Below are 26,593 nucleotides of genomic sequence, written 5' to 3'. Positions count from 1 at the left end.
CATGGAATTCTCCCCTAAGATTCTCTTTACATCCATCACTCTCTTTCTCTCTGTCACTCTCTCTCTCTCTCTCACAAACTCACACACACACACACACACACACACACACACACACACACTCCCTTTCACTCCCTCGTACACACACACACACACACATTTACACATGCGACTTGAATGCCAATGAGGTACGAGGAGTCTGAGCACGAAGCAATGCAACAGTTTGACTGCAGTGGATCGCTGCCAAGACAAAAACCCAAAATGCTACAGCAACAGTGTGTTTATTGGCTTTGCAAGAAGCTTAATAACACAAAGAATAATAGATTGCTTGTGACAGTTAATTATGGTTTGACTTTTGAGATTAAATAATATGCTAATTACATTAAATGTAAAGAATATACATCTCTGTTGTAGTAATTTAGGACTGTTGTGAACAATCTTTAATTTTTCAATACCAAGGTATTGTTCTGTGTCCTTGCACTTTGTTTGTGAGATCCTGCCGCTTTGTGTATTTATTTATCTATGTAACAGTTAACGAGTCACTGTTCTTCACCAACATCACACCTTTCTGCTTTTGAATACTGATTGTACATCAATATGATTATAATTCTAAAGCTGTGCTGCATGCTACAAGATTTGCATGTACAAATAAACTGATTATATACAGAATAGGGCTGTGATAATGAAAGTCAACCCCATATCAAGATTCTTTAGATGCACCTTAGTTACCCTTATTAAGTGGTGGTGTCAATCATTAATAATTGTCTGCCCACAGGAAATAATGAACTGAAATTTAAGAGAAAAATACCAACTATAAACTACAAAGTAGCAAGTAAAACAAAAGCTAGACTTGCAAACATTAGATCTTGCGGCTGCCTTGTTTGACATATATTAATAACATTTCATTTCACATTGGAGTATTGGGGTTTTGAAGTTAAATTTTGCCATCAGGGAGTTGGCAAGTGCAGGTGGAAATAAATAACTATTACAGTACATTCTGGAGGTGTGGTGGACGCATATTAAAAAAACATCTGTTGCACAAGGTGACACTCAACCACCCACATTTGAGAAGAGCTTGGCATGCACTCAGAATTTTACAACAGAGTTCCTTCAGTTCCTTAGCCCTGGTAAGTGTTACTTTTAGATGGCATGCACATAATGCCACTGTAAATGATAGCATGTTCACTATGCAGCAGCACAGATTAAACAATCTGTGTCTGCCACTGAGTGTTCACATGAGGAAAAACACTGACAAGATTTCTAAACAAAGAGTAGCTGGTGCAATTGATTGCCAAAATAGAATAAGAGACAATTAAGGCAAAATTATTTTATAGACCCTTGAAGGATAAAGAGAGGAGAAGCATGAAGCAATACTTTTTGGGGACTGTGTAATATTAACTAACCCAGCACACACGAGCATGCAATGAAACAGAAATAAAAAAATCTGTGCAATAAATGAGGTGAATGTACTGTTTTTATGTTACCCCCCTAGGCTTAGTTCAGAGGGGTGTTAACATCCTAGATGTCAAGCTATGTATGTATACTCATTTGAGGAACCTCCATTTGGCACATATTGCAATGGTTGGCTGTTGTATGGATCTGTGATTGTGATTTTATTCATAGCAGGCATGGTTATTTTTGGCACTTAATGGTGTTGTATCACATAAAAAAGGTGACATAAATGCATTATGCCTGTGCCATTCCTTTACCTTTCTGAGAAGAGACTTCATTTCCAAAGACCAGGCTGCTGGGTAACTTGGATGGACCTTGTGAAACGTCTGAAGGATCTCATTAGCCGGGGTGCTTGATCTCATCACATATGGTCTCTGAAACAGGGAGATGAAAGAAGGAGATATTGTGTCACAGGAAACTTGTATTCATAGTCATGCACTGCCGAGTTTCTTTGATAAATATGTGCTGCTGACCTGCTGTGGTAAGCGTACTGTCTCATTTCCGGTTGCCGGCTGTGTTACTGATAGCGTTTTGGCTGCTCTGAACTCAAGTTTATTTTGCCATGCTTCATTACTATGGATGTGTCATATATTCAGCTATTCCTCATACCAAAACAACTGGACCAAGACCTTGTTGAAGAGGTGGTCTCCGTTCAGTTACAGACAAACTCTGGTACGCTTCTTGTTGATATGAATGTGATCAAACCTCGATCCGACCCAACATTGCATATTTTGGAATAAACCAGCTCCTGTAGCCAACTGCACTGGACATTATGTGACTGGGAAAGAGCTTTGTATGTAAATATCAACTAAGTGTTGACCTGGCATGGCAACAGAATATGTTGCCTTTTCCTCATCAGCTGACTGAAGGCAGCACATCTTCACATAACATGAAGCCACACATTGTTTGTGAGACATGGCCTGGAAGTGCTTGCAAATGTGCCATTTTGTCCACATATTGTGGCTTGGTATGTAGCCCAAATGATGACCACAACTACAGAGATGATATCAATTCTGCCATTTCATTTTGGAAAGCTAACCCAGAGGTTACGCAGTGACAGCTCCCATGTGGCTTTTGTTGATACATTTTGGTTTCGCTTGAAATGTTGCCTGTATGAAACCAAACTGACCCACATGCAAAATGCAACAATGTAGCAGATCATCCACTAATTCGGACCAAAGTAACAAAGTATAGGTGTGAAAATACCTTAAGTTACAGTGATTGATTTGGGATTTTGGAGAAACACTCAGGTGCCTAAACCTGTATATGCAACCAATGGTTAGGCCCAGCAGGAAAGCATGGCTAGTAAGAGAGGGTTAAATGGTCAGAGAGTGAAGCATGAATGATATAAGATGTGCTCAGAGCCTATGAGAGAGATAAGATGAAGTAAAAGCTGAGAAGGGATTGAAAGGTGCCTGAAGCTGGATAATAGTGAGCTAGCTCTCCATTTTCAACAGCAATATAATTCTGCACATCCAACAAGCCAGTTTTCAATGCCTTAAGGCTGATTTATGTTTTATAGATGGTCTTGAAATGTTGCTGTCACAGAAAGGTATAGGAGAAAGCCCCCAGGTGATAGAAGGATGAAGTGGAAATGAATTGTCTGGGAGATGGTAAGGATGGTGTGCAGAGGGAAGGCTGAAATAAGGTCTTGGAGAGGGCTTACATACTATCGATGAGAGGGATTATAGAAGAAACTCCAAAAGTTAGAGGATGGAAAAAAAGAAATAAACATCTCTGTCACTCTAGGTAATTTCTTGGTGAGTGATTGTGTGCTAAGCAATCCCCTCCTGAATGCATGAAGGTTAAATAGTACTTGAAAAGCACGTAAGATGTAAGGCATTTTGGTAGAGGTAAAATGTTGTATTGAAGTCAGAAAGAGGACAAAACATTTCAGGTAAAGCTTGAGGGAGGACTTAAGATGTTTCAGTTTGGGTAAGTTGAGTCAGGAAAAGGAAAGAAAAGCATTTTAGAAAACCATAATGGAAAGTTATGATGCAAAATAATGGTCTCACGGTTTATGGAGAAGTATGAGAGGGAGTGCAGTGAAGTGTCTAAAAAGAGGAAAGGATCTCATAAGCAAATCATGACAGCTCCAGATCAGTTTCAGATGTTCTGTTTCCTTGTCAGTGTAGACAGAGGTTACTGTAATTTGATTATTCATCATACTGAAATGTGAGAGGAAATTCTACTGCTGCTGTTAGCTCAGACATGGCCAGATATATTGAGGAGATTGAGAGAAAAAACATTATGTCCTGTGTATATTTCCGTGACATCAGATTTAAACTCCTCCAGATGGGACCAGCAAAAAATTAAACGAATAATATTTCAGAAAATCTATTTCAATTATATGGCTCTCGAAATAACTCAAATTATATTTTCTTTTTCTCCTCCAGTGATTCGTCTCACACCGTGACTAAACATTTAAACATCTTTCCCAGTAAGGTCATCTTAAATGTAAAATTCAATTAGAGCTTTCGACCCCCTTTTGTTTTGTGGAGGCTGAGGTCTTGCTGTATTTCTGCTTTCCTACTGACAGTTTTAGCGCACTCATATGTATTATTCACAGCTATAAAGTGTGCCAGACCACGCTGAAGAGAGCTGAGATGTGGTCGTGGTGATGGTACTCTGTGTGTGCCGATGTTACCTGTCCTCTTAGTAGCTCGTAGGCTGTGATGCCCAGCGACCACCAGTCGACAGAGAAGGAGTAGCCAGGGTGGGGCCCCTCGAAGATCTGAAAAAGCTCAGGAGCTGAAAGACAAAAAATTTGCGTAGTTTATCTCAAGTATAACCCTTTTCCTTCATGGAAAATGTAGCTTCATCTAGCTGTTAAAGGAGACTGTTATGGAGAGCCACAATTCTTCCACAATATTTATACTACCTCATGATGGATTTTAAACTTATTTTGCTGTTGAAGCCTAATTAAAAACTAGTGTCAAGGCAAGGAATCCTCTTCTTACAGGGAATTCCTTATAATGAGTTTTCTCATTTATTAGATGGCACATTCTGCTGCTTATTTCCATTCAGTCAGCATGGATGAAACTGAAATTGTAGGGAAGGAGACTGTGGATCTTGAAAGTGTCACAAAATATTACAAAGTCCCACTCAGTCAGATTGCTGTTGTGACTTTTTGTTGACAAGGCTTATTCAGACATGAGAAGAACATGTACAATTACCATCACATTTACATAAAGAGGTGCATGTCTGAAATGTTCGTGTTAAACCCTGAATGAATGAATGGCTTGTACATTTCAGATTTGTTGTTACTTCTTCTGAACTGCGAGAAACTGGCAACGGGCTTTACTGAAAAGGATGGTATCATTTTTCATAGTGAGCCCATAACTAGCCCAGTTTCACACTTATCTGCCAAGTTTTTGTTGTTGTTTCTATGATGAAAAGCTTTTCACACAAACATACACACACAGAGATACACACACACACATACACACTCTCCTCTCCTTTGTGGCAGGCTTGCTCTGCCTTCTCACTGAGGAGGAAAAGTGCAGTTTATCTACTGAGGTTTCTGAGAGAGGGGGAGTTGTTTTTCCCAGAGTACCAATGAATTATCTGTTACACCACAGAGTATTTGCCAGAAATGTAGTCACTTATGAACATGAACACACACTTTTTAAGGAAAAAGACAGACACACACACACACCTCGCCATTAATATTCCCCTGAAATCCTGTTAGCTCATATCAGATGTCTAAGGAGCTAAAACCACATGGATCTGTACTGGATCGCTACTGTACTTATGAGTCCTGAGGAGGAGACCTGCAGCTGTGCTGAAAAGGATAAATGTTGGTCTCTAAAGGAAGTGTTACTGTATGATATGTTAAAACATTTCTGCAAATTAAAGCTGATCTAAATACTTTTCAAAAAATGTGTTTTCTTACCCATATATGGCTTGGTCCCAGCAATGGACGTCGCTTTTAGGTCTTCCTTTAAAATGGCTGCGATGTTGAAGTCTGTTAGATGGACGTGTCCTGTAGAACAGAGAGAAGTGACAAAGTGAGTAATTTCTACTTTGTATCACTTGTGTGAACCCTTTACATCCAAGGAGATGGGAATGAATTTTAAGACCACAGAGATCTTATACAGCATCAGTCTTAAGTTATAGCAGGTATCTTACTCTGTATGTTGCTCACAAAAAAACAACATAACACACTGAAATAATGCTTGCTAATAATGTAATCATAATGCTCTAACATGTTTATTATTAAAAGGTACCAAAAGCTAATTAACTTAGAGTTTCCTGGGTTTCTTTAGTGGCAACCTTGCTGGTTTTCAAAGTCAAACCATCAACCTGTTTCTCAATGTGCTGCAAGATGGCCGCAGGTCTTTGCCATGCACACTGAGCACACACTAATGAGCTGATGGTACAGTATATGTCTGTGTCATACTGAGTGAGAGAGAGCAAGAAAGCGCAAGAGAGTTTCTGCCGCAGAGTGATTGTTCGGATGAATGAATGTCCCCGGTAAAACCCACAAACGCAATACAGCAAGACCACACTTGCACACACACACACACACACACGCACGCACGCACACACACACACACACACACACACACACAGATAAGTGTTGGTGAATACAAAGCAGGCAGGAGCTGGCTAGTCAAAGAGAGTTTATTTGCACAAAGACACTGGGCCTTAAAGATAGGAAAACTGCCGGCACTAATCTGTCAATGTAAGAAAAGAAAAAAATCTACCTTCTCTCTCGTCCTCCTTTTACCCCTCTTTCTTCACCTTCTCTATCTCTATCTCTTACTTTTTTGCCTCTTATATCTTCCTCTATCATCTCATTATTATTCAAGTTTTTTTTACTATTTCATGCTCTTGCTTCTCTAGCCCTTCGCTGATTGAAATGTGTTCACATGTTATGTTCAAAACTCTGGAGTGTGAGTGTCGCTGTGTGGTGATACAGAAGGGAAGAGATTGGGCGGTGCTTTGCCCATAAGCAAGGAGCGATTGTTAATGCAGTCTGATAACTGTGACAAAGGTGCAGCAGGGCTGAAACGTCAGACTTTAAGTGGCGCTTGAGTAAGAGTGGAGCTCCTTTCATTCTGCCTCTGTCACATACTTATCTCGCTTCTATCTTTTCTGTCTTCATCTCTCTTAGCTTTGCAGAAGACAGATTTAGGACAGGGGTTTTACGGTAGCCATGGGGAAGAAACAGACAGCAACTATCAAAATGTTGGGCTGCTGGCTCGATAGCACCTAGAAGCAACAAAAAAAAAGGTCTTGGATAGATATGCTTTGAACACTTTCACACAATTGAAAGCTCTCTGGTCTGGTGAGTATAAAGAGCAGTGCAGTCTTTTGCTGCAGTGTTTTTTACACTGATGGGTTTGCTTCAGTTTTATTAATTGTCAATTTTTCAATATGAGATATTTAGAGTTCACAAGTGTAGTTTGGACATTTCTTTGTGAAGTTGCAGAGCGGATTAGCCAGTGACTCTACTCCTGATCAAAAGATACAACTTTGAATTGACTCCTAGAGAGAAATTAAAATGAATGTTTTTTTTTAAAGTCAGTTTGTTGCTATTGAGTAACATTTTGTCATCAGACTGGTTTCGTTTATTTTAAAGTACAATTTCCTGCTGTCACCTTTTCTTGCTAAGGGTTAAGCTGCTGTTACTGTTTGTGAGATGACCACTTCACACATTAGAGTTTGTTCAAATAATACATGTAGTGCAGAGTAATATCAAATAGAATCTATTGATTTAAAAGTGAAATTTACCCCTGTTTGTCTCCAACGATTGCTACCTATGTGAGTGTTGAAATCTGTGTTGGCTGAACAATGGTTCAGCAGGTTTCCTGGTGGCTTAGTTATCTAACAGAGATTTGATCCTTAGGTTATATCACACTGCTGCATATCTCTTCTATTTATAATTTCTCTTTGCTTGCTGCTACCTCAATACAACCCCTTTGCCAATGACAAGTACAAAACACACACAGTACTGTACATCCAAAAATACATTTGCTAATGGTCCCATTATGGATTTCTGTGGGCCACTTTAAGTATCCACACTTGCACTTACATGAACTAAACTGGCCTGTTTCACAAAGTGGGAGTAATGAAGCCAAATACACTCACCGGCCACTTTATTAGGTACACCTGTCCAACTGCTCGTTAACGCACATTTCTAATCAGCCAATCACATGGCAGCAACTCAATGCATTTAGGCATGTAGACTTGGTCAAGAAAATCTGCTGCAGTTCAAACGGAGCATCAGAATGGGGAAGAAAGGTGATTTAAGTGACTTTGAACGTGGCATGGTTGTTGGTGCCAGACGGGCTGGTCTGAGTATTTCAGAAACTGCTGATCTACTGGGATTTTCACGCACAACCATCTCTAGGGTTTACAGAGAATGGTCCGAAAAAGAGAAAATATCCAGTGAGCTATCATGTCAATATGGACCAAACTCTCTGAGGAATGTTTCCAGTACCTTGTTGAATCTATGCCACGAAGGATTAAGGCAGTTCTGAAGGCAAAATGGGGTCCAACCCAGTACTAGCAAGGTGTACCTAATAAAGTGGCCGGTGAGTGTACTTCTTTGTCATTGTTAGTTGACAATGAAGATGTGTGTGACTTAAATGTTTCACTACTTAACCCTGCAGTTACAGTTGCTCATCATCATATCACAATACATGTCCAGTATATCTCCACACTTCTGCTTCTCTGTAGCACAACCGACGTCCAGGACCTCATCTGTCTCAGCAATGGTGGTCACAACTTACTTTCAATCCATCATTTAACTACATAAACTAACTTAGTACATTAAAAAAAGGTTTGAGCCAGGGCAGGTCTTTACACTATATACTGATATATTATAATTAATTAATAATTTGTATCATCTCATTGTTGAACTAATCCCCATGAAAACTGGAACATGAACTTTAATTGAGTTGTTCCAGGTTTTTTTCAGTCAGTGCAGTTATCTACTACTTTAGTAGCCCTACTATGTTAATGTCAGTGTTAACAAACACTTGAGGCTGACTAGCGACATTTCACACACCAATATATCTAAACACTATTCTGGTTTTCAATTTAGAACCCATAATACCACAATGAACAAGAGGCACTTGCCAAATCATCATGATGAAATAAGTACCATAAAAGTGTCTAATTAGATCATCAATTAAGTTAATGAATGCAGTACTTAGCTATTTTTTTTACCTGTAGGAAAATGCTTGTCTACACACATCAACTTATATCATTTATGCATCTAAAAACAGTAAGTAATGATAGGTAGCTACAATCACATCTGTTTCCCTCATTAAGGAGAATGAATGATGCAAACTTGTGCAACAAGATACACCGAAAATCAAAATCTGTTGCGTAAACTTTAGGTTTTGTTCATTGTGGTATTTTTTTTTATGGCAAGATTGCTTGTTGGCATAGACAGAAAGACAAACAGACACACAGACGCCATCATGGCAACATAATGACATGTACTACAGGGCCGGAAATACCATTTCATGCAAAACCATTAGCTTGCATGTGTATATTGGCTTTATGAGTTTTTAATATGAATGCAATGAGTGTATTACCCTATAAACTGGTTTCACTTATGAAGAAAGAGTACCTACTGAAAGTCCCATGGGTGCCACAACACCTTTAATATACTGTCAGCTTTCATTGCATGTTTCTGTCATCATAGTGGATAACTTAGGCAACGGCCCTCTCAGATCTCCTCTCGATATCCTGAGGCTACGCTGTTTAACAAAGTGACAGCACACGTGCATGAGTAAACTGTTTTCCTCCATATGAAGCAGCTCCCAGAGGAATGCAGGTGAAACCGGTCGATTCCAGCTAGCAAATTTGACGTGGTGTGTGGAAACAAACAACCCTCTGCCCCCTGCTGATACGTTGGGTTACCAGTCTGCACTGAAATGAGTGTGAGTAAAAGTGGGAGAGAAGTGCTTATTGAATTAGAAAGGACACACACGCTGCTGCCTCTTTCTTTCACTTCCCTTAACCTCTCTTTGTATCCCTTTCATTTTATCTTTTTTCTTTGCATGTCTCTTTTCTACTCTGCCTTTGACAAATCTTTCTTTTCCAGAAATGTTTGCTCATCACTTTCCACCTTCATGTCTTATCCTTGCAGTTCTCTCTGTTTGTTTCATCCGTCCTCTCAACTCTCTCTCTCTCTCTCTCTCTCTCTCTCTCTCTCTCTCTCTCTCTCTCTCTCTCTCTCTCTCTCTCTCTCTCTCTCTCTCTCTCTGTCTCTCTCTGTGTCTGTCTGTCTGTCTGCTTATGGCGACAGCAGGGCTGCCATCCCACATATTCCCTTAGCTCCCTTGAGCAGCTGCCCAGTGCCCTCTGACATCTCAGGAGTTTTGTGGTTGTGTGCATTTATGTATGTGTGCACATCATATAGCCAAAAGTATGTGTGGATGCTTTGAAGATAATTTGAGTTGTGGTAAGACTTCACTCGGATGTAGTGAGCATGAGGCGATATGCACTATGTCTACTGTTTGTATAATAGAATAATAATTCAACAGTCAGGGTTCAGGTCACAATTTGAGGGTTCATACGTACCATACTGCACCATGTTTATTTGAGGATGTGTGTGGGTCTCTGTGTATCATGCAGTACTTTAATATTCTTGATTAACATATCGTTATAACATACAGTCTTATGTCTACTTGATTTACAGTTGTCCCCCTCCCTCTGACATATACAGACATACACAATCTCTTTCCCTCTTTCCTCTCTGCAAGTTTGAGTGAAACTGAAACTGACACTAAAGCCTATGATGAGACTTAATCAGTCCTTCTGAACAGGATTTTCCTGTACAGCATCAGATCCCTCTGTTTTATTTTATCCCATAGTTCAGAGAAGAAAAACAAAGAAACGCATTACTGTATGTTGTGACCAACTCTGACAGTGCACTCATTCTCTATGCTGCTTTTGTTAAAATAAATTAATGTACAAGGTATTTTTTTTCTTTACGCTTCAAGGCCTATCTAGGCAACAACTATGAAATCTGCCTCTCAGCATCGCAACTCATTTGTGATCCCAGAGGATGGAGGTTTGGTTAAATCCCAAGTCAGAAGCAGTCAAGGTCTTGAATTAGGCACACTGTCAAGTCAGGTCACTGTGTGGGTCAAGTCAATCATCACTAACATACAGTGTGTAAACATCGTACGTCCATACAGTATAAATCAATTCAATATGAATGGATTAAACATGTAATCAGAAAATGGATCTTACCATGTTCATCCAGTAGTATGTTGTCAGGTTTGATGTCTCTGGAAGGGGAAAACACAAACAGAGTAGAGTGGGATTAGTGTGTGTTGTTGTGTATACTGTGTGTTTGCATGTGTAGTGACTGGGGGGAGGGGTGGGTAAAATCAGGATCAGATAGTGTTTGGGTGAGATTTCTGTCTAAATATTTATAATTCTAATTCACAGTATTGGATAGAGAATAAGCAGAAGAGAGATGTTTAACGAGAATGAGGAGGATACAGTTACCGTCAGAGACTTTTGATTATCATAGTAAAACAAAATACACTATATGGGCAAAAGTATCTCTGTTCGATAGGGTTGAGGTCAGGGCTCCAAACTCCCCAAACCATGTCTTAATGGACCTTGCTTTGTGCACTGGGGCACAATCATACCCCAAAAACATTGCAATAATACCACTTATAGTTGGCCGTGGAATATCTAGCAGGGAAGAAATTTTACAAACTGGCTTATCGTCATCTCATTATTGAGAGTCTTCTTTCATGCAGATTACATTGTTAAATTAGTTAAGTTGTCCACAACTCTCCACTGCTGTCTGTCTCTCTGCTGCACACACAGAGGGGTTAACCCCGCCCCTGCTGAGAGGAGCAGCTAGTGTCTGCCATCATTTGCTGTCATTTGTGGTCGTGCTACTCGGTCCGCACACGGATTGGGGGGACAGAGGTTGTCACAGAGTTGGATCGACTGACGCTGTTGTTGTTAGAAAGATAGAATAAGAAAAGATATTCCTTTATTAGTCCCACAATGAGGACATTTACATAATTGCAGCAGCAAGGTTGACAGTAAAAATATAAGAGCGTCAATAAAAACACATATATAACGATACATAATAAGTAAGTACAAAAGCAATAAAAACAATAGTAGTAAAATAAAAATACTGTAAGTGCAATAAAAGCTACCAGAGCTACCAGAGCTGGAGGGGCACGGACCAACTGTTTATTCAATTAAAAATGTGCTATATATCAGGATATGTATCATTATATGAAATGATCTATACCGTGGTATATATTGTAATCAGGATATGAAATGACCTATATCGGGTTTTAATATTTGGGTCATATCGCCCAGCCCTATTATTACCTTAACCTACCTTTGTTCCTGATATTGTGAGCTTAAGCGTTTGGTAATCCAACTCCATTAAGTCCAGTGTAGTCATGGTGCGTGTGTTTACTGATGTGTGTGTGTGTTTTTTTTTTATCTAGCTGATGATGGACAGCTCAGTGTGACAAAACAGACAACAGTGAGCCGACAGAATCACTCTGCTTGATTCAGTTCAACTCTACTAATTTTTATGAAGTCATTCTCATGATTGCAAGCAGATTTTACTGACTATTTAGTATGAGGCTACATCATGGTGTTGGGTCTGCGGGTGCTGAATAACAGCATTGGTTATTTGTGGAACTATTAGCTTGTTTGCCTTTGTCATTGTAGAATGGGTTTTGCAGCCCATATGGTCAAAGTAAGAAGTAGGAGATGAAAAGTTTCAGTTTCAGCCTAAACTGAATATAAATGAGTTGATTTGGAATGACTCAATAATAACATTCTGTATCATATCTCCAGCTTTTCAACTGCTGATGACGTTTGTGTTTCTGTAAGTGGCACTCCCCCCTTTGTCTATTCTACAATGCAAGTTACATTGCTCACAATAATTACATTATTAGTGTATTATTAGTTATGACTCATTCTACTTATTCTAAACAAACCACAGGGTATTTGTTTCTGTAAATGAACTATTAGGTGCATAGTCGAAAGCTTTCAAAAATGGAGTATAGGTTAACTCACTATTGTATTCAATCATTTTGCTTCAGTGAAGGAAAACAAATGGACACATAACACCTCTAACTGATTGAAGCTTTAAAATGGCGCTCTGTTATGGCAGTGTATACCAGGTGTGTGATGAAAACAAGTGTTTTTAAATACACTTGAGGGGGAAGAAGGGACAGCAGGTTAAGCTGTGGGAGTAGCTGAGACACCTGAGAAGAGGAACAGGTGTAGACTGAGGTGCTTCCCAAAGTCATCGCTCCTGTTTGTTTGTTTGTTTGTCATCTTCCTTTGCACTTTCTGTTTTAATACCATTTTCAAGCGGATGTTTATTTCTCTGCACCTACTTTCCACATTTTTTTAAATGCGATATAAATCCAAATGACGCATTGTTCTGGAAGCCAAATCTGTTCTTGGAAGCAGTAAACTACCTGTACACTAAAACATGTATTGGATCACATCTTAAGACTTCACGATTTTATGAGGAAATACAAAATTATTCCTATATATATTACACTGTATTGAATACAGTGAATACTAGCTATATTTTTCCGTAAATGCAATTTTACACTTTAATGGAAATTGACGCAATTCACTCTCCTTTTGGTAGAAAACCGTAATTTACAAAGTTAACTTAAACCACTGCAGTCTTATGGTATTGTTTCATCCAGGAAAATGAGCCACATTCAGCCACTCATGCCATCTTTGTTGCAGTTGCGATTAAACATATGATAAATACACACCTTTCCAAATCACCTTCACTTGTCATGAGCATGAAGCGCTTTGGATAATCTAATAAACACTCTGCAAAGTATCATCACCACAGAAACTAAATGTAATGGAGAGGAAAGTTTAACAACAGATTTAAGAGGAACACATACTATAGATTCCAAATTTGTTGCACAGTGACATGAAGGCCAGTAAAAATACTGAGGGCCCAAATGACTATAAGATACTTCAAAGAATAGTTCAGTGACTGATGATGTCCCTCCTGGCCATTTAATAAAAAAAAATTCAAAGCTACATTACCCTCTTCTTTTTTTTCATTTTCACTGATCTTAATCTGTCCTTGAAACTGTCAGCTTTATTTCTTTCATAACACAACACTATCAATGTCAGTCAGTCCTCATAATATCATATGTGCTGATACAGTTTTTGCATTTCACCTTTTTGATCCCTACCTCACACACACACACACACAGACACACAGACACACACACACACACACACACACACACACACACACACACACACACACACACACACACACACACACACACACACACACACACACACACACACACACATAGCCACTCCAACACACAGACAAAGCATGCATAACCACACACTTGCAGTTTGACAGTGTCAGATTTGGATAATTAGCATCCTCTCCTAAGACATGCATGCACTATTTTTCATCTCCACAGTCCATTTCTTAATGCGTGTGTGTGGCTGCAGACAGAAAAGAGTAGAAGGATACAGTGGGTTCTCAGCACCTCTCTGTTCTCATCTGTTAAAACGTATCCCCACAGCTCTAAAAATGCTTTGAACTGACGAGAAGTTAATCAGTATTCAGCGCCCCTTCTCAAATGTTCCATTTGTGCTTGATGATCATATGCAGCAATTCATTTTCAGAGTTACTACACCCTGAAATTGACATCAACATGACAGAATGAAGACGTTGAAGAAGTACCTATGTCTGTACAATAGTAGGGACGGTGAAGTGAAGATGCGATTCTTAAGTGGTCTCAAGTTTGGGTTTTTGATATGACTTTATGATGATGATTTATGATCACAGACTAGCTGGAGATTTCTAAGGGTAGGTTTATATGAACGACACCTATTATGCCAGCACCATTTGGCCAGGAGATCCAGGAGTGAAGGATTGCTGCATTTTAAATAATCTGTTGTTAGAGACTTTTTTTGGAACCAAATCATTGACCTTACATGTTTTCAGTGAACAAAATGGACAATAGTAGCAGCACATAAAACTTTCAATATGTATGTTACGGTCTTCAATATGTAGACTGTAACATGCAGATCATGTTTGCAGCAGTCTCAGCTGACACACAGCTCATTGTGCATCTGACAGCGTGTCTCCTCTAATGAAGTCTACTGCCCTGTAGGAACCCAGCAGTATTTAGCATATCAAAGGCCATGCTGACTTTTTTTGTGTATTTTGTGTGTGCTTATGCGTGCGTGTGTGCGCTTCTGTGGCACACTCAACCTGTAGCATGAAGCCTGGCTCTTTGGTTCTCTGGCAGACCCCCAGGTGGGGGTGAGAAAGGTCGACCATGTTACCCTTAATTAGCTGACATTTGCCTCAAAGGCTGGCATTAGGGGAGAGAGGAGGGGCATGTGTCGCTGCTGAAAAGCCAGTCTGTAAGTGAGAACAAGGAAGCTTCTTTTATGGCTAAAGGCCACGCTGCTTTTGTGAACCCACAGGACAAGGAGGGGCCGAGACAACTGGCTCAAGAGATAAAGTAAAGCAGTAAGGCTCATTAGGAGGTGGCGCATGGTAAAAGCCAAGCTGTAGAGACGGTGGTGGTGATGATGGCCAAGACTGAACCGCTCCTCTGACAGTGCAGATTAAAGAGCAACTTCACACCCTTTTTAGCTTGAACATGCCCCTGTCACTTTTTCAGCCTGGACCTGTACAGAAATGTGAGTTAATCATTCTTTTGAATTAAGGTGATATCGCTCAGCCCTAGCTAAAATTAGAAAGTCTAAAACAGATGTGACCGAGGCAATGGAAAATGACAGGATAGCAGATGTATCTTGAGTATGTCAACACTATCAGCTTCTTCTCTTAACCCTTGAGCTCTTGGTGTCTTGGCATATTACTCACTCTCCACACTTCTGAGAGTTGATTTCTGTTTTGATAGCGACGTGTAGCCCAGATTGCGATGTTGTTACGTGACGCTGTCATGTCAAAGATAACTCACTTTTTCTTTTTTATTGCAACAGCAAATAATTGCCATGTTAACAGATTTGATTATTTGATTAATATAATAAAGTATAACTAAATATGTGGTAATACTAACTCATAAAACTGTATTTAGAGTTACTCTTCAGATCAGATATGGGTGGCATGACTTTTTTTTTAAACAGGTGATCTAAGGGTTGTCTTCAACATGAGCTACTGTAAACAAAACAACATACAAAATAAACTTATCACTACAGGTATTTAAGTTTTTTTTTCTCCTGATTCTATTAGTGTTGAAAACCATAACATCAACATACTGTATACTGCATTATATTTCTTCAAATGAATTGTTCATATATCAACATTGTAAATATTAATACTAATATTAACAGTAATGTTTTAATTTAATTAATTAAATGAGTAAATAAGCATCATACTACAAGATGCAAAATAGTGAATTTGTTTACAACAAATGGAACAAATAAAATCATAGATTCAGACACCATCAATGGGCTCAGCTCTGTAGAAATAGAAGCTTTGCACTAAAATAGTCAATAATTTCTAAACTTCAGAGATTTATGAAGTCAATCAATCAATCAATCAATCAATCAATCAATCAATCAATCACAGTTTTTTTCAGTTGCATTTAGATTAACAATCCAAGAATTAATTATATTTTCCTTTCATTGAAGCTGGCATAAAGGAATTCCCGGGCAATTACTAACTTAAGTCTCTCTATTAAATATAAGGTCATAATGGAAGCGCTAATATTCACAGAATCATTTATTTTCTTGTTTTGGCATTGAAAGCAAACTTTAGTGTTTTTCGCTTATGGCTGTTTTTTAATGACCGCATTGCAACTACAATAACTTTCTGATTACATATTTTAAGAATATCAGAATATTATTAAATGGTGTTCTTAATGGTGTTTTGTCTGTTTGTCTTATCTATTTGTATCTGTGTTTCTATTTACAAAACAGTATAAGAGAATACTTGAGAAAGCACATTGTCTTGTCACCTGCATATTGCAACTGGTACTCTGTCTTCTCTGTATTAGCCGGGATAACTGCTATGCAGCATCTATTAGTGCCGAGAAACAGATGGGTCCGTTGCAGCCCCGGTCACACCAGTGCTGTGAAAATAGGACTGCTTGGCTGGGTGACACCTCAACCATCTGCAAGTGTTTAGCACTTTGAATGAGATGCTTTCAGGGGTGACACAACAAATAGGCGTATGAGATGAAACGGTTACACTGTTCTATCGTTTGGTTCAGATAAAATGTGACCATAAAAAAAGGAAATACTTGAATCCGTAAACATCATCAGTCATTCTCGTTTTCCTTGTCTCTGCAGTAGTACAGGAAATTGTAGCTCTTATAAATGCACATTTTGCAGTCTGATTTTCAGATTATTTTTTCCTCACCTTTTTCGAGTAAAGAAAACATTATGTTAATCCCAAGGGCATGCATTGAAAGCTTATTTTTCCAAAGAAAAGGAGAGGCTAAGACAGGGAAGATAAAGGTGGTGTGTAGAATTTATAAATATAAACTTGGAGGGAGAGAGGTAAAAAGGTAACAGGGACAATCGGAGGCAGAAAGAGGGAGAGGAGACAGCTTTGTCCAGGCAGAAAGTGGATGGAAGTTCGACAGCAACTGGGATGAATTGAGAGAAACCTTTTTTGAGATGTACAGGACTGAGAGGGAGCAAGATAGCTATTCATTTATTTAGTGAGAGAGATAAAGAGCTATGGAAAGAAGAAAGAGTATACAGTGCTATACTGCACTGTAGGAATACATTGAGAACATGAAGTGGGGAGAGATTGGTCCAGAAAAAGAGAGAGTGGAGGAGATATAGAAGTATATAGAGAGGGTAAATTAGAAGTACGGAGTAAAAAGCAAGTTGAGCAAGCAGGGTAAAAGGGATGAATTGATCATTAAAAAAAGAAGGTAAAAATTTTGGGCTTCTGAGTAAGGAGTGAGATGAAGGGCTGGGAGCGCTTGGTGTAAGATGAACCCCTTTGCTTTTCTCTCGGGTGAGTTGCTCTACAAGCTATTAGCAGGATCTAATGGCCTCATTACAGCCTGCTATCAGAGGCAGAGGGGTAACTGAAACCTGTACCTGGTCACAGGATACTGAACTGATACTAGAGTGGGCCAACACACCTGAGAACGGAGGCTTACACACACACACACACACACACACACACACACAGATCACGCAACCACACTTAGATAATTCAAAGAGCTCATGTAAGTATACATGCTCACACACATATGTAGAGGCCAATATGAACACATACACAACAGTAAGAAACAATTCTCTTCCATTAAATGTAAATTGTGACACAGTGAGAACACCCAGGGGATGTTCTGATAATACTGCCAGATATTCACTCACATTTGAGGATAAAAACACCAACACACATTCTGCCTGTCTACAAATCAGTGTCCCAGTTGTTGCCAGCGAGGCAAATCCAGATATCTTAGAGGATTTTATTTTCTGCCAAACAGCAGAACAGTCAGATTATGTCTAAGCATGAGCAAATGACTGAATCCAGCCTATGTAAGAATATTTAAACAAGATTACAAAGTTTACCATATTTGAGCTTTTGACGCTTGATAGTTTTCAATGCTCTATGCTACTGACACATTTTGGATTGGCCTGAGTTTTGATACCCAGCTCTTGTTGTTTGCTTTTGTTGTTGTTGTTGTTTTTTAGGGGTTTTCTAATATGAAAAAGGGATGGCTTGTCCTCAGCCATATGCAATCTTTAATTTAGTTGTTTTCCACTCTAATTCCATCCAAAAAAAAGAAAAAAAATCCATTGCTGCTACAGTGAAATTGGTGTTATTGTTTTTTTGGGCACAGATTGCAGTCAGTTTAATCAAAGGCTTTTTCATGGTTCTGCTGCTTTAGTTGCTCTCTTCTCTAAACACGAGGAGAGTGGAGGAGCTCTAGAAGCCCACAGCTCAGCTACACCAAACACTCAAAACAAGAAGCACACACATAAACAATCCAAGAACACAGATATGCCATGCATAGTGCATAGAAATATGAACTCACAGTCAAGATGCACACAGTGTCAGAACCCCACAGTTCTAAGTGCCCACGCCCACCAGACATCCAAGAGCGAGTCAGACAGCCGCTGCCTTTGAACGTGAATTGAAAGCCCAAAGAGACCCACAGAGGCTACCAGCTCCACTCCAGCAAACCGCTGCGTCTCTCACTCACTCTTTCTTTTTTCTGATAAAGAAAAGCAGCTTTGACCGCTGTGAGAATGGCACAGGTGTACATATGTGTGTGTGTGTGTGTGTGTGTGTCTGTTGCTGCGTTGTGTCACATGTGGATAAACACTCTGTGTGTTTATCACAGTAGAACAGAGGCAACTCTTGAGCTAGGAGATGTTCATTCCTTATTCAGTAACACTTACTGGGTGTAGCTGGTTGATGAAGTGGGGTTTGACAAGTCTCAAGTCTCATTTGGAGACAGTTTTTTGGAGATGGACTGTGCAGAACAGACACTGAAAGAAGCCAGTTGGCACTAAAAAGCCAAGGCGAAAAAACTGACATCACAATTACAATTGATGAATAATTCACTGAGTCAGAAACATTCAGGGAGCGTTACAAAAAATGTCAGCTCTCTCCACCCTCTCTTCCTGCCTCTTTGACTCTGTATCTCTACCTTTATCTCGTTCTTTCTGTCTCCCAGTTTGCCTTTCTAGCTGCCAAAGTCTCTCTTTCTTTTCTTCTACAGGCAGACACGTGAGTTAGATACACAAGTAGGCAATTAGTGATCTTTTTGGAGCAGACTTGCTGGTAAATACTCTATCATGTTCAGAGCACATACCTCCTCCCATCAGCTTATCTGCTGTTGTGAGCTGGGTTGAGCTGAGGGAGATTTTTGTCAACTATAATGTTCAATTCACCATTTCGTGGTTGGAATCAGAGAGCTGGCACCAGCTGGCACCTTAAAATGTATTTATGAAATATGAGTGTATAATTCCACCCCTCCCTGCTGGTTCTTCTTTTTCTTCTTCTGCTGAAATAAAACATTAACAGACTCCATGAATAAAGAATACTTCACTTGAAGACATGACAGATGCTCCCCATTTCCAGCAGCTGATGGAGAGTAAGAGTAATGACTTAGTCTGACTCCATATATGCAATCTGCACTACTGAATATTATCTCAACGTTTTAAGAGCCATCCATGATAAGACCCGTTAAGACAGTTTTTGTGTTTTCATTCACCTTTAATTAACAAGATTGGGCAATTAAAACTATATTCCCTTTTCGCAGCTTGGCTGAAGGCCTCTGGAGAGGAAGGGCAAAAAGGAGCAAATAAATTATTTGAAGCCCAGCTATGCTTTGTACCACCCCCTCAGAGAAAAAGACAGACAGAAACAACCTTGCACAACCGAGAACAAGAAATTAGGATATGGGAAAGAGAAGCATGGGAAATAAATTCAAGTACAGTAGGTAGAGGAAATAGCACAAGATAGAAAAAAGGTGGAGCAATAATGACAGATTATGAGGGAAAAGTATGGTATATTGTGTGTGTGTGTGTGTGTGTGTGTGTGTGTGTGTGTGTGTGTGTGTGTGTGTGTGTGTGTGTGTGTGTGTGTGTGTGTGTGTGTGTGTGTGTGTGTGTGTGTGTGTGTGTGTGTGTGTGTGTGTGTGTGTGTGTGTGTGTGTGTGTGTGTGTATCGGAGCTTGCAAAAGACAATCCTCTTCAGCTGAGATGGTACAGTATGCTTCAGTTCATTTGATATGAAATAAACATTTGGATAAACAGACCTAAACATTAAAAAGGCTTTATTTGTGTGCTGTTTTCAATTATAAAGCAATCAAAGAATAAGGCGAGTGTTATACTATATTTTTGTAATGGTTAAGACCAGAATGCTCAGTGCGTTAGACAGTCCCTCAGGACTTTCCACAGCCTGTCTACGGCAGTTAGCCCCAAGGCAATTTGTTCCCACTGAAGACGAAAATCTTTAAAAATGGGTCACAAATATATAGTTTCATAACTAATGCTAAGTAGATGGAGCTGAGCACTGTAGTTTTTAACAAATGTTACTCAAACAGGAGGAAAATAGTGCATATATTGAGGATTAATACACCTTTCTAAGACAGATATATATATATATATATTTTTTTTTCAATAGTTTTTAGAACACAATGGAGCTTCATGGCACAGCCTTATTTATTTATTTATTTTATTAAATGGCTGCCGTACTTTAAACTGTCAACACATTGTAAAAAATAACACATTTCATTGTTTAAATTGCTGCTTTTCTGATTTAAGTTTGAGTAGAAATTGCACAGCACAGGAAAAACTATGCATTGATGGTGTATTACTACATGAGTGTTTGGAACATATATGTTTCCCTGTGAGATTCCTCACTGCATGTTTAGCAAAATAAACTTCCACCTTAACTGGAAACTCAGGTTCAGCTGAAGGATTTTTTTCCATCTCTGTCAGGTGGATATGATCTAAACAACTAGTCCCTTAACAACTTTAGTGGGCAGTATGTTTGCTAAATGAAATTATGAGGCATTCTGACTTGTTAAGAGCATCTGCTAGCTGGCAACATGCACGTCTTAAGATGATTCCAGGAGGCGCCCAAATGCATCTAATGGTTCAACCAACATTGTTGATGTCAGAGAGTCTTTGCACAATCCTTACAACTCAGACACAAAAACACACATACACATATGCCTTCCCACGTCACGCACACCTGCCATTTATCTTTCCACTCATCAAGTCTCTAAAGATGTCATCTAACCGAAACTCAGTCTGTTGTTAATAATTCAAGCTCCCCAGAGACATTAGTGGTAAAAACACTGACTAACCAATCCTCAATTACAATAGGCTGAACCGGATATCTGACCCCCGTTGGGTTGATCATATGTTGAGCCTTTTTTGTTTTAGTGATGATTGCAGTTATATCAACTTGGAGCTTATATATAGTTGTTGACATAATTTCCATAGTTTCTATTACCGGTTGAATTGCTAAGATCTAGGAACAGAGCAAAATGTCTAAAAATAAATCTTTGAGGGCATAAAACATTGGCGGACAGACAATTACACCCTTCAAACATCCTACAAGGTTCATCAAACCTTTTTTTTAGTAGTGAACATGCTGCACTGTTTCTAGATTTCAACAATTACTTGGAAGAGTACAATGCAATCATAACCAATTCACAAGATGGAAAAAAACACGAAAATAAGAGCCAAGTTGAAATTAACCAAAATGATCTTTTAACTTTTTGATTATATTTGTGTCTCTCTTACATTAAGCATGAAATAACAAATGCAACAGCACACATATAGTATTGTTTGAAACTTATTATAATCATTTCAAAGGCAGTTCCCCATGTTTTAATTTTCAAGTAAAATCCATTTCCACTTGCATCATACTTCAATCAATGCTCAGAGGCTTCTCTATGTCCCATGATGACGTTACCCTATCTTTCATTTTCCATTCAGGCTCTGTTTCTACTCTCCTGAGATTGTTCATATTTGCTAAAGAGTGGCACACAGTGCAGGAGCTCATTATTGAAAATAATTAACCTAAGAATATTAAAAACAGAGATGGCAGTTGTCATCACTGCTGTTGTTGTGTTATTATGGATTTTAATATAGAGACTGATTTCCCTCCAAGGTTTTCACACTTTCCTCAACTACAATTGTCATATCTGAACTTAACGAATTTCCAATATAATAAGTCTAATAATATAATAAAGTAACATACCTAAAAATCATAGTGCTTCTGCTTAGAAGCTAGGTGGGATCCGCAGAGTCTATTTGTTGCTGATGGTATAAATCAAGACCCTAGATGGTTGATAAAGATGTCCTACAAGGATCATATCAGGGTCTCTGCTATTTACTCAATTCTCAATTTACTAAATGATATTTATTTTCCAGCTGAGCAATGCTAGGTTAATTTGTATGCTAATGATACTAATTCATTAAAGCTTGCACTAAACTCCAAAAAGACATAACAGCACAAACTTCTGGTGTTCCTACTCTGATCCATTAAAGTTCCCCTTACTAATATTTTTTTAATAATATATGAGATAGTTTATATTTCAAAGAAAGAAAATATTTTTTAGTGCTCGTAAATACGTTATTAATTGTCAGGTATATCTTCAAAAGGATTTTTCTATTTGAATAAATGAAGCTAATGTCACCATCATGATGTACCAAACTACTTAGTCATGATCAAACTCATAACTAACATAATTACTGTATCATCTTGTTGCATGCAATTAATATCATCGTCGTCATTTCCCCCCTCCCGCCATTATCATCAAGATCATCAAAGACCAACGGAAGGAGAATGTATACATCCTGCATATACACACAACATATAAAACACATTCTGAAGGGTTTAAGGGCATTCACTCTTCACCTCCACATCTGAGGGAAGAAATTATATATTCAATTTCCATGGAGATGAGCTGAGAGTTACTTTCAGCCTCTCTTCCTATTTGGAAACTAATGAATGCAGATTGAAAAGATGTTGATTCTGTCTAAACAAACGTCGCCAACACCTGCACATCAAGTGCGAGTGGCAAGTCTGCCCTCTCCAGCACTAAAATAGAAAAACATCATTTAAATATTCATATCCCTCAATGGACTGAATGAATAAACAAATTAATAATCTATTCTGTTTCTTTCCTGCGGAGGATTAAATGCGTGGACAAGAGCAAATAGTCTGCTTTACGTTAAACGGCATAATTTGTTATCTGGGGGTGTGATAAATTAGTGTTTCCTATTGCAGTGATGTTTCCTATTAGTCATGATCTGGAACGGCCCCTCTCTCTTTCTCTCACTCTCTCTATCTCTCTCTCTCTCTGTTTCTCTCTCTCTCTCTCTCTCTCTCTCTCTCTCTCTCTCTCTCTCTCTCTTTCCCACAGAGGCCGTCCAAGATAAAAGTGGATGAACTTCCACTTCTTTAAGGGTCATTACAAGGCAGAAAGTAAACAAGTATGTTGTGTATTGGTAGTGGTAGTAGTTTAAGTATGTGTCATAATAAACATCAGCAAAGTTTTATTTTGAGTGAATTTTCAAAATGTTCATCAGTATATATTTCTTTTTTTCATCAGTAATTTTTTTTTATTTTTCTATAGTGACAAACTATGGCATTATTAAAGGTTATGGTTATGATCAGGCAATAAGAATAAACATATATTCTATCTTATCTGCATTGTCCCTACATGAATGAGAATTGTTATGTGCTACATGTAAGGAAGTCTCACTTAGTTAGGGCCTCAGGAAAAGCAAACAATCTTTCACTTTTTGCTCACTCAGTATTTTGGCAGCATCATTGGACATCACATGCTCAACTTAAAATAATAAAATTGGGCTGTAGCCATCTTTGCCACGCAAGTCTGTGTCTTTGCAGAAGCAGCAGATATTTCTGCCCAAAAAGCACTTAACCTGCATTTTACAAATTAAATGGGGCATCGACAGAACTGCTGCATTTCACGATGGCCATAGTCTGCAGCTCAGGGTAAACTGTTGTGTCAGGTGTAACCTTCATGTCAAGACAGCTTGACCTTACCACACAGTGATGGAGCAGTCATATTACAAAATAATATAAAAGTAGACAGGAGACAAGGAGAAAAGAACAACAGGATACTTAATGTTCATACTCCGGTGGTGAAATGTAAGAGAGGGACTGATAGAAGGGGGACATGTACTTTAGCAGGAGTAGAAATAATGGGTCAATGAGTCAAAGACCATTTAGAGAGAAGGGGCATCACAATCTTTTCTGCATTATTAAACAACCAACAATATATTAAACTACAAAAAAGGGGGTTTAGAAGAAGGGACTCACCTGTGTATGATGCGCTTGGTGCAGAGGTATCCCAGAGCCAAGGCCAATTCACAGACATAGAGTTTGACAGTACTCTCCGAGAAGTGGACATTCTGCTGGAGGTGATAGCGCAGGTCACCCCCAAGGAGCAAGTCCACCACCATAAACATGTCCTCCTCATCCTGGAAGGAATACCTGTAGGGCAAGACAGATACGAGTGACCACGCCAGAGGGACGACCGGTAGTAAAGTAAATAGGATGAAGAAGAGTGGAGAAGATGTGGGCACACAAGGGATGAAAAAAGAAGAGAGAGACATTTAATCAGAGCAGAGGGGGTAAAGAAATCAGAAATGGATGTGAAAATGACAGTGGTGACAAAATAAATGAGAATGAGGAAAAACAAAGTCAAGCAGCAGAGAAGGAGGTTTGAAGGAAAAGTAAATCTGAAGATGCTGAACTTGCAGGAGAGGATGATGAGGAGGAAGGAATTGATAGGTAAGAAGAGGAAGAAGATAGGAGTTAGGAGGAGAGGAAAAAGCAGAAAGGGTTAGGGTTAGGGTAGGGTAGATGACTGACAAATAAGAATCATGTATTCACCATTAAACAATGCAGAAAAGGGTTTTGAGTTGGGGGAACCCCATGCTAGGGGCAACGTCAACTGTCTAACTGAGTAAAAGGCTGTTTTTCTGACCTTTTTCCCCTAACTTAGCTGGCAACTGGCAATACAACAACTTTACCAAGAGAGGATAACAAGTGCAAATTAAACTCAAGTCAGCCTTCTGCTCCTCAGGCAAATCAACCTTATATGACAGCATCCAAGACCTCAGTACAAAAGGTTTGACAAGAACATTTGGTTCAACAAAATTACCCCATCAGTGTTTTAACTCCATCATCTCAAAAAACACAACCTCAGGAGCCGCCCACGGTCTCTGAGGGTTGATGCTGCTCCAGTTTGTGTGACTTACAAGCAGAAGAAAAACACTCGTCACACTCTTTCACATTGTGGAGGGAGCACCTACATATTGGCTGAGTCATGCCTCAGGCAATGCTTTCTTCAAGGCTAACAAGTTAAGAAAATCCTTAGGAGACAATAGTTAGGAAACAGATGAGAAAAATAACAGTTTCAATTTGAACATGTATTTGACAGCTTAAAAATACGCCTATATTTTTTTATAGGACTTTGTAAACTATGTAAAAACCTTTTATTCTTCATCAACTTCTGTCTCTTCAGTTTTATTTGGATTGGATTTTAACAGTTTAGTTTATAAAGGAATTTAACAAATACTGTACACTCAAACATTGCATAATGCTAAAGAGCTTCATCTGGAAAAAATGAAAGTCAATGTATCATCTGCATATTTGAAAATACTGAGGACAATCATTAAAGTTGCTTTCCATGATCTGTTGTGAATACATTAGTGACCAAGACACAGATTATCCACGCTTTGTTTATATTAAATGAAGTGATTTGATCAGATCAGATTTACTTTAATTGTCATTCTTATGCAGGTACATAAAAACAACTGTTTAACAAGTTTAAAACACTTTAAAAGAGAACAGTGCAATAATTAACATTCAAATTGTCAGTTTAAAATTAAGACACTATGTAAATAAATATTCCATAAATAGTTAATGAATACTAAGTGCTAAAGTTAGTTTTAAAATTAAGTGCATAGTGGGGACAGACAGACATTTTTTCAGTGCTGAACATTCAATTTTGTATTAGGTTGTTTTCATTGCACACTATACTGTATTTGCATCTGTGTGCCTCAATCCACAATTCCCTATGAATGTGTGAGGGATTGTCTGGGTGGCAATGCTACTTGTGTTCATCCATCAATCAGGCACTGGCATGCACAGCACGCCTGTATCAGCATGCAGCCCAGTACTTCACCATTTGAGAAGCTGTTGCAAAAACAACCATTGATTTTACATACTGAGCTTCCCAATGGGCCCACAGTCTCTTGCCTCCCAAAAGGATGAGCTAATTAGTCACTCCCACAATAAACCAATTTATGCAAAAATAATATTTTAAAAAATTGCACCGGCCAACATTTCCTGGCTCGCCTTAACTGTTGCTCTGTGAATTACGTCTGCAACTCAATGTCCTATATCTGCTATGTCCTATATAATCCATATACAATCCTCTGATCATCCATACAATTGGAGAACACTACCGACACACTTCTGATATAGATTTCCATGTTGACTAGTGTTTTTTTTCTGTACAGGATCCTCAGTGCTTTCTACTGGCAAATAGGTCTCTGTAAGGACATCATTTTTGCTCAAATTAAATGCTCAATGATCGAGGAAAGTTTTTTGCCACATTGGTGAACTACCTTCCTCTAGGCCACTTCTGATAGACTGACAGTGGTGCTTTTCTGT

General features: G+C 38.8%; 1 protein-coding gene across 1 annotated transcript in view; it reads right to left on the bottom strand.

The window, feature by feature from the left end:
- The window catches only part of stk32a (serine/threonine kinase 32A), a 57,323-nt gene that overhangs the window by 10,683 nt on the left and 20,047 nt on the right, over window positions 1-26,593 (bottom strand). Inside the window, exons 4-8 of the mRNA XM_062432533.1 lie at window positions 24,230-24,403; window positions 10,669-10,706; window positions 5,345-5,434; window positions 4,097-4,200; window positions 1,707-1,823 (exon numbers count right to left, since the gene is read on the bottom strand). Coding sequence (XP_062288517.1) covers window positions 1,707-1,823; window positions 4,097-4,200; window positions 5,345-5,434; window positions 10,669-10,706; window positions 24,230-24,403 — 523 coding nt within the window. The remainder of the gene's footprint in view (window positions 1-1,706; window positions 1,824-4,096; window positions 4,201-5,344; window positions 5,435-10,668; window positions 10,707-24,229; window positions 24,404-26,593) is intronic.

The sequence above is a fragment of the Scomber scombrus genome, chromosome 14 (genome assembly GCF_963691925.1).
Source record: "Scomber scombrus chromosome 14, fScoSco1.1, whole genome shotgun sequence".
NCBI classification, from domain to species: domain Eukaryota; kingdom Metazoa; phylum Chordata; class Actinopteri; order Scombriformes; family Scombridae; genus Scomber; species Scomber scombrus.
The sequence above is the reverse complement of the archived record's forward strand: the minus strand, read 5'-3'. Positions and strand labels throughout refer to the sequence as shown.